The sequence below is a fragment of the Dendrobates tinctorius genome, unplaced genomic scaffold (assembly GCF_039654945.1).
Source record: "Dendrobates tinctorius isolate UK_male_01 unplaced genomic scaffold, ASM3965494v1 ptg000254l, whole genome shotgun sequence".
Classification (NCBI taxonomy): Eukaryota; Metazoa; Chordata; class Amphibia; order Anura; family Dendrobatidae; genus Dendrobates; species Dendrobates tinctorius.
The window spans coordinates 5,695,187-5,709,098 of record NW_027361921.1 but is presented as its reverse complement, the minus strand read 5'-3'; the positions used below and the strand labels follow the sequence as shown (position 1 = coordinate 5,709,098).

The following is a 13,912-nucleotide window of genomic DNA, read 5'->3' as shown; positions in this document are numbered from 1 at the left end:
GTGAACAAGTCTGTTGGACCATGTTCACACCACCCTGACTGAAACACAAACAAAAAGCACAGAATGACAAATGTGCAAAAATACCTTGCAATAAGACATATAATAGTAGTCGGCAAGTGCTGATAAAAGGTAATAACAAACACAGGGTATTTAGTCGATACGTTTTTTTGCAAAAAAAGTATGCCAAGCTGCTTCACCAACGTCAAGGTAACCCGTATTGAAGCAGTCCCTATCTAATGTATTTAAAACCTGAACATATGAACAGTGTCTAAATGAGCAGGATTAAGACAGGCGCTTTCTGGTATGGGCACGTGGTGCAAGGCAGCTCCTTATGTGCATGTCACACAAGAGAGGGGTGGGGTCTCTCAAATCATGCATAAGCACGAAAATAACTGGATTAAAAACACACATGTGACATGCACAATGTGAACAAGTCTGTTGGACCATGTTCACACCACCCTGACTGAAACTAGACCCCCTAAGGAACATATCTAGATGTGTGGTGAGCACTTTGAACCCCCAAGGGCTTCAAAGAAGTTTATAATGATATTTTTGCCCCCAATTTTTTATTTTCCTAAGGGCAACAGGAGAAATTGGACCCCAAAAGTTGTTTTGCAATTTGTCCTAAGTAGGCTGATACCCCATATGTGGGGGTAAACCACTGTTTGGGCGCATGGCAGAGCTTGGAAGGGAAGGAGCACCATTTGACTTTTTCAACGCAGAATTTGCTGGAATTGAGATCAGACGCCATGTTGCATTTGGAGAGCACCTGATGTGCCCAAACAGTGGAAACCCTCCAATTCTAACTCCAACCCTAACCCTAATCTCAGCCCTAACCCTAGCCCTAATCCTAGCCCTAATGGGAAAATGGAAATAAATACATTTTTTTAATTTTATTATTTTTCCCTAACTAAGGGGGTGATAACGGGGGGTTTGATTTACTATTTATGGCAGTTTTTATTTTTGGCAGCTGTCACATGCTAAAAGACGCTTTTTATTGTAAAAATAGTTTATGCATCACCACATATTGAGAGCTATAATTTTTCCGTATTTTGACCCACTGAGTCATGTGAGTTATTTTTTGCGGGACAAGTTGACGTTTTTATTGGAATAATGTTCGGGCACGTGACATTTTTTGATCGTTTTTTATTCTGATTTTTGGGACGCAGAATGAACAAAAACCAGCGTTTCATGAATTTCTTTTGGGGTGTGCGTTTACACCGTTCCGCGTGCGGTAAAATTGATAAAGCGGTTTTATTCTTCGGGTCAGTACGGATACAGCGATTCCTCATTTATGTCATTTTTTTATGTTTTGGCGCTTTTATGCAATAAAAACAATTTTATACAGTATAAAAAATAATTATTTTGTATCGCTTTATTCTGTGAGCTATAACTTTTTTATTTTTTCTCTGATCATGCTGTGTGGCGGCTCGTTTTTTGCGGTACAAGATGACGTTTTCAGCGGTACCATGGATATTTATATGCGTCTTTTTGATCGAAGTAGTCTTTTACTAGGCATTGCTCCTACTAGCCAGTTTCCTACTCCACACTGATGAGGGGCAATACCCCGAAACAGCTGTCTGTGGATGGATACCATGTTTTGGCATAGGTGGTTTCCTTCATTGGAGACTGCCCTTCCCGTGGTTGTTCCTTCCCAGGGAAAGACCTGGCTAGTTATTTCTTGCGTTGAGAAACATGTGATGGTGTCTTCGCGGCTTGTGTTTTGCATGTTTTTGCATATTTCCCATAAGGGATGGGGGCATTGCTCTAGAATCACTGCGTTGAGAAACATGTGATGGTGTCTCCGTGGTGTTGGATGTTGATCTCCATGAGTTCATTCATCCTCATTTTTCACAGTTTTTGATCGTGCGTTATTGCACTTTTTGTTCGGCGGTATGATAATAAATCATCATTTTTTGCTTTGTTTTTTATTTTTATTTTTTAAGGGGTTCGCTAAATGGGTTAACTAATGGGACAGTTTTATAGGGCAGCTCGTTAAGGACGCGGCGATACCAAATATGTGTACTTTTATTGTTTTTTTTTTTAATTTCCAAAAAATGAATATATTAGGGAATATTTTTTTTATAATTCAGAATCTTATTTTTTTTATTTTATATAAGTGCCCTTAATCATTTTATTTTTCTTTTTATATCCGTTATTCAGGGTACATCTCTTTGGATTTACTCTTTATTCTGGAAGTGAATAGATTGATCTTAACATTGATCTGAAAAATCATACCCCATTCCTCACTAGTCACCATCGTCATGTGGATTAAAGCACCATACACTCTTAACTTTGGAACTGTGTTCTAGACTCCTTGAGGATGGTTTTAGCTACTTTTTATTGGACCCCGTGATCCCCCGTGTCTATTTCAAAAGAAATATATATATTTTCTTTTTTATTGTTCTTGAGTATGTATTCTTATTACAGTATATGCGGTTTTAATATATTCTGTTAAAATACAATTATTTTAATGTGTTTTATACCATTGCCTTGCTGATGTGGCAGTTACTTGTCCTCCCCCTTTTTTTTTTTCCACTTTGGATTGTATATAAACTCCTGCATTGCATGCTTGTATCATGCCCTGATGAAGTGAGCTGGGACAGCTCAGGAAACGCGTAGGCACCAATAAAGTTCCTTGAATTATACCTACAGCAGCGCAGTGTATCATTGCACCTTAAAGCCATCTTCACTTACGGGAATACCATGGAATTTTGACAACATGCGCTCTGCCCGCTGTCATGATTTGGCAGTCTGTAGACACATAGAGGGAATGCAGACTTTGGCCCAAGCCTGGACAACCCCTTTGATTACAGAAATTACAGATGAAAATAAGTTTGTAACGTTTGCAACGTGATTCCCTATGATTTTTTTCTCAATTAGGTCTGGTTGATATTGAAAGTGAAGCAGAATTTGAGGGTATATACTCCAGTGCAAATAATTTGGACCCAACGTATGAACCGAATGAAGAAGAAAGAAGCCTTTTTATGCGTCATGCAGATAATATCACAATAACAATGACATGTTTCACCCTTGAAGTGCAACAGTATGATAACTTGTTTGTCTACGATGCATCTTATGACTTGTCAAATGTGATAAAACTAACACAGGAGAAAATGGACCTCATGACATACCAGTGTCTTCAGCAGAGTTTAGCGATGCATCAGAGGCTTATAAAAGAAAACATTGAGAAAAAAGCTGAAATCAAACGAAATATAAGATATCTCAAGCTCATCAGCTTCCTTGTACCTTTTTTATTGGGATTGAAGAAAAAGTTGAAAGTCCCTGATTTGAGTTGTCTTCTGCATCCATTTTCTGGTAAGTGAATGTGTGTATGCTACATATCAATAACTCCTATCATGTTACAGTAAAATCAGTATGTACACACTGCAGGGTTTCACTCTCACAGGTAGATAGACCTTAGGCAGCGTTCACACAGGCAATGTGGTTTTGGTCCAAACGTGCAGTTTTATTGCTTTCCACAAGTTGCCCTGCACTAAAATTAAACTTTAATCCCTAGCCTTGTCCTGACTCTAAATAAATAGAATGGACCCTGGCTACTCATACACAGCTGATCTAGCCCCAGACCCCAGCTCGGCCAAACAAAACAGCTATTGTCCATAGCAGCCACTCATTTTTGTGGTTCTTCACATGGCCTGTGCAGACTCTTCGGGGAGAGATATTTTGGCCTGTCTTTAGCTTCAAGACCGCTCACAGCTACTGAAAAAAAATCTTAGAATATGCCTCAAAAAAGCATTAAGGCGTCATTCACCTTCCTGTGTTCAAACACGTACGTGAAAAAATGTTACTAGTGTAATCCGAGCTTTGGATCAGTGTGTCATCAGTATTTGGTTTGTATGCCTGTTTTTACCATCAGTGGCATCAGTATTTTGTCTGTATGTCTGTTTCTACTATCAGTGTCATCGGTATTTGGTCTGTATGTCTGTTTTCACCATCAGTGATAACAAACCTCCTATCCTCTGCAATGTTAAGCACAAGGATGGTACATGGATGCTATTTCACGGATCTATAGGCTTGTATTGGCACTTCTCATCCGTGATATCGGAAGAATACATGACTTGTGAATAGTACAATAGATTGTAATGTGGGTATGTCGTATCCATGAAAAAAACGGATACAACATGTACATCCAACACGGATGTCTGAATGAGGCCTGACAACAAGTCTGCTTAAAAAAAAAAAATCTAAAGAATAGTTTTATTAACCCATTTCCAACATCATGCATAATAGTATGCCGATGTTGGAATCCCTCCCTTTGATGTGGGCTCCGGCGGTGAGCCCATATCTTTCCCGGCACATGTCAGCTGTTTTGAACAGCTGACATGTGCCTCTAACAGCTAAGGGTAGAATCATGACCCCATGGTCGGCACTCATAGCAAGTGAGCAATTCTGCTACATACAGGCAATCTGTCAGAAGTAAAAAAAAAAAAAAGTTTTTAAAAATATTTTAAAAAATAAAGAAAATATACAGTTGTGCTCAAAAGTTTGCATACCCCAGCAGAATTTTTGCTTTCTTGGCCTTTTTCAGAGAATGTAAATGATAACACAAAAACTTTTTCTCCACTCATGGTTAGTGGTTGGGTGAAGCCATTTATTGTCAAACTGCTGTGTTTTCTCTTTTTAAATCATAATGACAACCCAAAACATCCAAATGACCCTGATCAAAAGTTCACATACCTCATTTGTTAATACCGTGTATGGCTCCCTCTAACATCAATGACAGCTTGTAGTCTTTTGTGGTAGTTGTGGAGGAGGTTCTTTATTTTCTCAGATGGTAAAGCTGCCCACTCTTCTTGGCAAAAAGCCTCCAGTTCCTGTAAATTCCTGGACTGTCTAGCATGAACTGCGCGCTTGAGATCTCCCCACTGTAAGGGTGTGTGCACATGTGGATTCTGCTGCAAATCCGCAGCGAATTTGGCCCTGCGGATCTGCAGCAGTTTTTGCTGCGGTGCACAGTACCTTTAAAGTCTATGGAAAATGGAAAACGCAGTGCACATACTGCGCATTTTTCCGCACAGATTAGCTGTGGATTGAAATCTGCAGCATGTCACTTCTTTGTGCGGAATCCGCAGAGTTTTGACACCTGCTCCATCTTAGAAATCCGCAGGTGTCAAAACGCAGGGGAAATCCGCAGGCTAATCTGCACTAAATCCGCAGGTAAAACACAGGTAATTTTACCTGCGAATTTAGCCAAATCCGTGCGGAAAAATCCGCAGGACAATCCGCACCGTGTGCACATACCCTAAAAGTACAAATCATCCCCCTTTCGCCCCATTCAAAATAAAAAATTAAAAAAAAAAAATCAAACATACACATATTTGGTATCTCCGCTTTCAGAATCACCTGATCTAGTAATGTAAAAAATTATTCACCTGATCGCTAAATTGCGTAACGGAAAAAAAGTCAAAATGCCAGAATTACATTTTTTTTTTTATCGCCGCAACATTGCATTAAAATGTAATAACGGGCAATCAAAAGATTGTATCGCCACCAAAATGGTATCATTAAAAACGTCAGCTCGGCACGCAAAAAATAAGTACTCACCCAACCCGAGATCACAAAAAATGGAGACGCTACGGGTATCGGAAAATGGCGCAATTTGTTCTCTTTTTGACAAACTTTAGAATTTTTTTTTCACCACTTAAATAAAAAAGAACCTGTACATGTTTGGTGTCTATGAACTTGTAATGACCTGGAGAATCATAATGGTAGATCAATGTTAGCATTTAGTGAACATGGTAAAAGAAAAAAAAAAAGATTGCACTTTTCTTGCAATTCCACCGCACTTGGAATTTTTTTCTGTTGTCTAGTACACAACATGGTAAAACCAATAGTGTTGTTCAAAAGTATAACTCGTCCCGCAAAAAACAAGACCTCACATGGCCATTTTAACCAAAAAAAAAAAAGGTATAGCTCTGGGAAGAGAGGGAGCAAAAAATGAAAATGCAAAACCAAAAATACCTCTGGTTGTTAAGGGGTTAATTGGTATGGGGAAATAACTTGAGGTACATAGTTTCAGGCTTTTGAGCCTCTTGTAAATCCTTCAGGCTATCAGATCCACCAAGGATTTAAAAAAAGTAACATGTACATTCTGCAGTCGTTTGTATAGTCAATGTGAGGGGTAAAAAGAAATGCAGAAGACATTGAGCATTTTTACATCAAAAACTACTAGTGATTTCTTGTTAAAAAAAAAACCAAAGCAGTAAAAAGCCTTTAACAGGATGCCCAAAAAACGATGAAGAGAAAATAATAAAAAGTACTATAAAAAACTATAAAAACATGCTTTAGGGTTACAAAACTCCAGAGAAAAGGAGTGATTTTTCTGCCTGAAAAATGGACGGTTTTGTTCACAGGATAAGAACAGTGTGAAAAAACTCTTACACTAAATTCTGCCCTTTTTCATGATTGAAATGGTTGGGACACAATTTTGAATGAATCCCTAATTCCTCAAGCACATTTAGACAATTTTTTTTTACGGAAAACTTCTGGAAATTTAGTAATTTTTGGTATTTTTATACCAGTCCCATATAGCTTTGGCAACTTTTTGAAACAGTGTGTGGTCAAGCGCTAAACTAATTCAGCAAAAATAGTGCAGCAATAATGTAAGTCAGCCCCGACGTTCTGCCCCTGTCTCTTGGCAGTTGAAAGATACGAAATGCTCGCGCCTTTGTAATGAAATTGTCACATCATAGCCATCGCATTACCCATCCTGACTGGCGTGTGAAATGTCAGTCTTGGCGAAGCTGCTCTAATGGTTTCTTTTGTTGCTAGACTGGATTCACACATTTTGGAACAATTTTATTTTTTGTTGAATATGCTTTATTTTTCAGACGCAAAAATAAAAAAGCGCACCATATCCAATAAACTATGTTCGATCAAGAATTCAATGCACATATGGTTTTAGAACTTAATGTATATATATTGTGGCAAGTTTTTTTTAATTTTTTTTCTGTTGCAGATGATAAAGTAAAGACTGAACGTGAATTACCACCACTCATGCTCGGAGAAAATTATAAGTGTCAACATTTCCAGCATTCACCAAATAAATATTTTCATTTACATGGTGGAATAGAATTTGACTTGGGAACACCATTACTTCAAAATGCACCAGATAGCATTAAGGTATGAGAATGTTTAGTAATGTATCCAATTTACTATGTTACATACTAAACATATGCAGCTCAGATATTTTATTAGTATAAACCCTAATTCTAAAACAAGCAAAAAAGAGATAACCAAACTAGTAGGGAGCCATATGCAAAGCTTGTGCCTATTCTCTTTAAATGAAGTATACTTCACAAACACAACCTTAAAATGATTTTCCCAATTACCAATGCATGACTAGGTTAACAAGGGACACACACCGCATTAAATCTGCATATAATTTAATATAAATGTTTTGCATTGCTTCTACCATATGTACCATCTACTAGGAGACACGGCTCCCTTCTTGCTATATTCAAATGTCAATGTATTCCCATCTTTCAGTCGTGAATACATTTGAACACTGTGGTGCCAGGACAAGGGCAAAGCAGAGGAGCGCTCATCATTCCCTGCCCCGACATACATCAGCACGTTACTGATCTCATCACACTGCAGCTGGCGCCGGGCCACAGAGGTGGCAAAGATCTGGTGGGCATCGATAAGTGCTCACAAATGTAAATTGAACGGGTTGTCTGGGAAAAATAAGTTCTCATCAATCCCTAAGATCGTTGATAACTTGTTGATTGGTGCTGGTCAGACTTCTAGGACCTGCACTGATCAGTAGATTGAATTTTTATCTCTGTTAGAATTTAGCAGTAGAGCGCATGCTTATCCTCCGCTCCATTCATTCCCTATAGGTCTACCGAGTACTTAGAGCAGTCATATAATGTTCAAGTATCAGACCAGGAATAAATATACCCTGTCTTGGAAGAGTACCCTGTTCTGAGGATTGGTGCAGTTCCCTGTAGTCGGATCCCCACTAGTGATGAACGAGTATACTCGCACTCGAGATTTCCTGAGCATGCTCGGGTGATCTCTGAGTATTTGGATGTGCTCGGAGATTTCGTTTCTGACGCTGTAGCTGCACGATTTGCGGCTGCTAGCCAGCCTGAATACATGTGGGTATTGCCTGTTGGTTAGGAAATCCCCACATGTATTCAGGCTGTCTAGCAAACGCAATAAGCTGGCTCTCACAGGCTGTGTCAGTGAGACACTGACAGTCTCATGCACTGCTGTACATGAGTACAGCAGTGTATAAGTCAAGTGATCAAACTGAAAATTATACATGTCCCACAGTAAAAATTGAATAAAGTCAAATGAAACATGTAAAAAACTATAAAAAAAAAGAGTGCCCACAAATCACGAAAATCCATTTTTAATAAAGCAAAAAAAGTACACATGCAGTAATATTGGTATCTAACTTGCAAAATGCGCGTCGGGGTCCTGTAATCCGGCTCAGTGCCAGCCTCAGTGTTCTTTACTCTTGGTAAGCTATGCCCTCCTTCATTTTTAACACATTGCCACTTTGCTATATTCAATATTAGACCTATTGTTGGTGTAAAGGGGAAACTTTACCTGAGCACAAATCTTGTATGTATAATGCACATTTATATGCCTACCTAGTATCTGTAAGCTGGCATTGTTTGTTTGTCTGTCTGTCTTTGATACACTTTATTCACTTTTTCTACTTGTTAACTATATTTATGCAATAAAATTATTTTTCACCTATTTACTCCGTATCCTCCTATATTTATATACTATCCTTCCACAGCCCCACTCTCTTCTTCCACAGCCCTGGTCTCTTCGTCCACAGCCCTGCTCTCCCGCTCTCTCCCTCCACAGCCCCGTTCTCTTCTTTCACAGACCTGCTTTCCCCGTCCACAGCCCCGTTCTCTTCGTCCACAGCCCTGCTCTCCCGCTCTCTCCCTCCACAGCCCCGTTCTCTTCTTTCACAGCCCTGCTTTCCCCGTCCACAGCCCCGTTCTCTTCCTTCACAGCCCTGCTCTCCCACTCTCTCCGTCCACAGCCCCTTTCTCTTCCTTCACAGCCCTGCTCTGCCCATCCACAGCCCCATTCTCTTCGTCCACAGCCCTGCTCTCCCGCTCTCTCCGTCCACAGCCCTGTTCTCTTCCTTCACATCCCTGCTCTCCCGCTCTCTCCCTACAGCCCCGCTGTCTTCCTTCCTCCATAACCCCGCTCTCCATGCACCACACGTGGTGACGCCGCGACCAGGAGAGAGAGGTGCGCAGATTGTTTGTTCAGCCAGAGAAAGTGGAGCTAGAGCGGATCTGCAGCACATGTGATTGGGGGGGCGTGACCTAGCGTGGGCAGCCGGAGTGGGTGGAGCTTGCCATAATGGGCAGAGCTAGAGCGGAGCTGCAGTGCATGTGATTTGGCGGCCTGCGGGGGGCGTGGCCTAGCGCTGTAGTAGGCCGCAGTAGAAGCCGGGGACTAAATTTAGACCGGGAAGCTGCAGGGGAGAGGGGGGATAGCGCAGTTGGTGATGGGAAGTGCCGACTGAGCCGGGACAGGGCTGAGAGGATGCCGTCACTATTCGGCCCCTGTCCTGAAGACTATCTTCCTCACAGCCCCGCTCTCCATGCACTGTCCTGCTGTATCTGTCCTCAGCCCTGCTCTCCAACTGCGTCCCACTCTGCTGCTTCATGATTGTTTGATGTCCCACTCTTCTGCTTCGTGATTGGTTGGTGATATACACACAAACACACACAGACATTCAGATTTATATATAGAAATTACATAATTGGTATTGCCACATCCAGAATGACCCCCTCTATAAAACTGGCAAAAATGTCACTTTTTCATTATACTGACACACAAAAAAGTGAGTACACAGTGTGAGGCAGTGATCAGTGTCACATGTAGAGGTCGCTGTGTGTTTCCCCAGGAGGCGCATAGGGGTTTATTGAGGCCATGGGAGTGCATTGCAGTCACAGGCATAGCTGTGATTGCAGTGCAAAATAAAAGTAAGGCGTCGGGAAGGAATATTTTTCCCCAGTGTGGAGCTTAGTGTTTGCCACATGGTTTTTTTTTGGCTTCCTCTGGATCAACATGTTAGGCTATGGGTTGAACTAGATGGACTTAAAGTCTTCTTTCAACCTTAAAAACTATGTTACTAAATGTTGATCTTGGGTACATTATATGCTCAAGGCAGATTTAGGTAAAACCTGCTCTGGGCTTTTGTTTTTGAAATGGACTAACGGATGGTGGTGGTGCGTTCCGTTTCCTCTTCCCTTGCCCAGGTGTTCCATGTGGCCCAAGGCCACAGATTCCAGTTAAAAGCCCTGCAGTAAAGGGTTTGGGTGTGTCTGGGTCAGTGTCAGTTTGGTTTTTGCAAGAGTGCAGAGCAGAAGGCTCTACAGAGCTCCACCTGTGTGAGGCAAAAGAGGCCAACGGAACCAAACAGCCAAGGTAGCTGAAAGGCCTGGCACCCACCGTGTACACAGCAGTGCAGTCACCCATGGCAACTGGTCTCGGAGGTGGACTAGCGTGTTTATTTGGCTGCAATCTGATGGAATATCTTGTTTTACCGACTGCGTTCCAGAGGATGTCCTTTTGTTTTCTACTTTGTGAGTACTCTGAACATTAAAGAGACTTTTGTTTTGGAACTTTACTGTGGTCCTGCATGTCGGTGAGTAAGCCGGTTGGAAAAATGGAGATGTTGAAACAGGTAGTCCTCATTCAGAAGCAGCAGGAGATGCTGTTCTGGCAGCAGCAGCAGGAGGCACTGCAGTTCCTGCAGCAGCAGCAAGAGGCACTGCAGTTCCTGCAGCAGCAGCAAGAGGCGCTGCAGTTCCTGCAGCAGCAGCGAGAGGCGCTGCAGTTCCTGCAGCAGCAGCGAAAGGCGCTGCAGTTCCTGCAGCAGCAGCGAGAGGCGCTGCAGTTCCTGCAGCAGCAAGAGGCAATGCAGTTCCAGCTGCAGCAGCAAGAGGTGCTGCAGTTCCAGCTGCATCAGCAAGAGGTGCTGCAGTTCCAGCGGGAACAACAAGAGGCACTGCAGTTGCAGCAGCAGGAGCATCAGCTGTGTAAAGAGGAAACCCCTAAGGTGAGGGGCAAACAGCAGTGTCAAGAAGAAACCCCTAATTTAAGGGGCAATCAGCAGGTGTAGAAGTGGTCCTTTGCAGAGTCTCATCCCACCAGGTCTCAAGCGTATGACCTATTGCAGTTGGTGGAGGAATGGCTCCAGCCAGAGACTTTTACCCCGGCCCAGATGGTAGAGAGGGTGGTGGTTGACTGGCTAGTTGGGTGGGTATGGGGACCAGGGCACTCTGGATCAGGTGGTTGGACTGGTAGAGCAGTATACAGCCACTCAGAACTTTATACTGGACATCGCTCTACTTTTGGCTGTCACATAAGGCTCCTCCAGCCCAGGAGCCTGTGAAAAGTCCACAATCCTCTGTTGGGGCTAACCAGGACCGAGCCCGTGATGAGGGGGGTAACCCGAAGTGAGGGTGACAAAAGTCCCTTTTCCCCTAAAGTGGTCCCAAGGTACAGTGTCTTTGCGAAAGTATTCTGCCCCCTGGAACTTTTCAATCTTTTCCCACATATCATGCTTCAAACATAAAGATACCAAATGTAAATTTTTGATGAAGAATCAACAACAAGTGGGACACAATTGTGAAGTTTAACGAAACTTATTGGTTATTTTACATTTTTGTGGAAATTCAAAAACTGAAAAGTGGTTCTAGGGTGCTGAATACTTTTGCAAGGCACTGTATAGTCGTGCCGCAGCGATCATGTGTTGGTGCAAAGGGCCCAGACATGTGGCTGCCAACTGCCCCTTGATATCTGAACCTATGGACTGCAGGTATACTCACTGCAAGTCTACGTATGCCCAGCCAATCTGTACCGCCACTACAGGCATTGCCGACAGCAAACCCTAGCTGTGCCGGGTAATTGTGAATGGGTATCAAACAGAGGCTCTCCTTTACTTGGGGAGCTTAATGACTTTGTTTCATGGGTCCCTTTTTTCCAGGGACAACCCCAAAGGACGGAAAATGGAGTTGGTGGGTATCCATGGAGAGATCCGAGAATACCCAACCGCAGAGGTTAATTTTTCCACACCGTGTGAAAACATCAAATATGTGCTGGGGTGGTAAAGACTCTTCCATATTGGAACTGTGTTGGGAAGAGACGTGCCCCTGTTCTGCTCCCTGTAGGAAACCAGAGCTAACCCTCCTAAGGTAAAGGCTGTTCCGCGCACAGAACCTGGAGATCCAAAGTGAGGCATACCTGCTATAGGGGGTCGCCAACCTAGGGACAGAGTGTAACCTTAGTAGGTTTCCCCTAGAGATATTGTCAGGAGAGGTTGAGGAAACTCCACCAAACCTCGAGCTTGAAATGTCCCCTGGTAAGTTTGGGACAGTCCAGTTCTAGGGACCCACCAGAAACGCGCAAATAAAAAGAAAGCCTGGAGGAACCAGGAGTGTGTGGTGCGGAGGTGACTAGGGTCGTACACAAGAGGAACCCTCTGGCACCAGCCAAGGATGTGGCTGTGGAGTGGGGTAAAATGGATAGAGCTCCCACTAGACAGCAGCGTCGGGAGGCTCGGGTTTGGGTGCGACGTGGTATGGATGTATGCCCAGAGTTGCCGGGCAGACCTCGGCGTTTTGGCTGGAGGTAGTTACCGAGGCACGTGAAAGGGTATGCAGGAAATGGTACTAAGTGCCCGAAGGCAGGTACTTAGATTACGGGATGAGCTGTGGGGTTAGTGAGCCCCAAATAAACTGGCTCGAGGCTACCCGAAACTAACCCAAGTCTACTGTTAGCCAGGAAAGAGGGCGTGTCATCTGCAACGGAGAACGGGGAGGTGGTAGGTCACGTAACAAAGTGTGAAGGAGAAACGCAAAGGCGAGGAATTCTTGCATCACCTGATGGTTCCGGTCCCTGCAAGGTTTTGGTTTCTCAGTAGAGCATCAAGTGATGTGGTCACAGGGACATATGGATGCCCTGTCACGCGCCCCTTGTGTGGTGACAAGTGTTCAACCCCACAGGTTTGAACAGAGGGGTGTATGTGAGGCAGTGACCGGTGTCACATGTAGGGGTCACTATGTGTTCCCCCAGGAGGCGCACAGAGGTGTATTGAGGCCATAGGAGTGCATTGCAGTCACTGGCATAGCTGTGATTGCAACGCAAAATAAAAGTAAATGTTGATCATAGGCAAGTTATGTGCTCAAGGCAGATTTAGGTAAAACCTGCTCTGGGCTCTTGTTTTTGAAACGGACTGTAGGATGGTGGTGGTGCAGTCCATTTCTTCCGCGGGTGGGTTTTCCATGTGGCCCAAGGACACAGTTTCCAGTTAAAAGCCCTGCAGTAAAGGGATTGGGTGTGTCAGAGTCAGTGTCAGTTTGGATTTTGCAAGTGTGCAGAGCAGACGGCTCTACAGAGCTCCACCTTTGTGAAGCAACATAGGTAAGTGGAGCCAAACAGCCAAGGTAGCAGAAAGGCCTGACACCCACAGCGTTCACAGTAGTGCAGTCACCTATGGCAACCGGCCTCACAGGTGGACTGGCTTGTTTATTTGGCTGCAATCTGATGGACTATCTTGTTTTCTCGGCTGCGATCCGGAGGATATCCTTTTGTTTTCTACTTTGTGAGTACTTTGAATATTAAAAAGACTTTTTTTTGGGAACTTTACTGTGGTTACTGCCTGTTTATCACACTGCACCAACCCCGCTGCACTACATAAGCGATCAAAAAGTCATATGTAAAAAAAATGGTACAAATGAAAACACCAAACCGTCCCGCAAAAAAAGCGCTAATATGGCTCATTTGGCAATAAAAAAGTTACATCTCTCAGACTATGGTGATGCAAAAGCAAATTCATTTTGTTAAAATGCTGTTTTTAGTGTGTAAAAATAGCAAATCATAAAAAAAATTATAAATCTGG

General features: G+C 43.1%; 1 protein-coding gene across 1 annotated transcript in view; it reads left to right on the top strand.

The window, feature by feature from the left end:
- The window catches only part of ANKAR (ankyrin and armadillo repeat containing), a 623,401-nt gene that overhangs the window by 80,963 nt on the left and 528,526 nt on the right, over positions 1–13,912 (top strand). The window contains exons 3-4 of the mRNA XM_073558116.1: positions 2,884–3,318; positions 6,980–7,143. Coding sequence (XP_073414217.1) covers positions 2,884–3,318; positions 6,980–7,143 — 599 coding nt within the window. The remainder of the gene's footprint in view (positions 1–2,883; positions 3,319–6,979; positions 7,144–13,912) is intronic.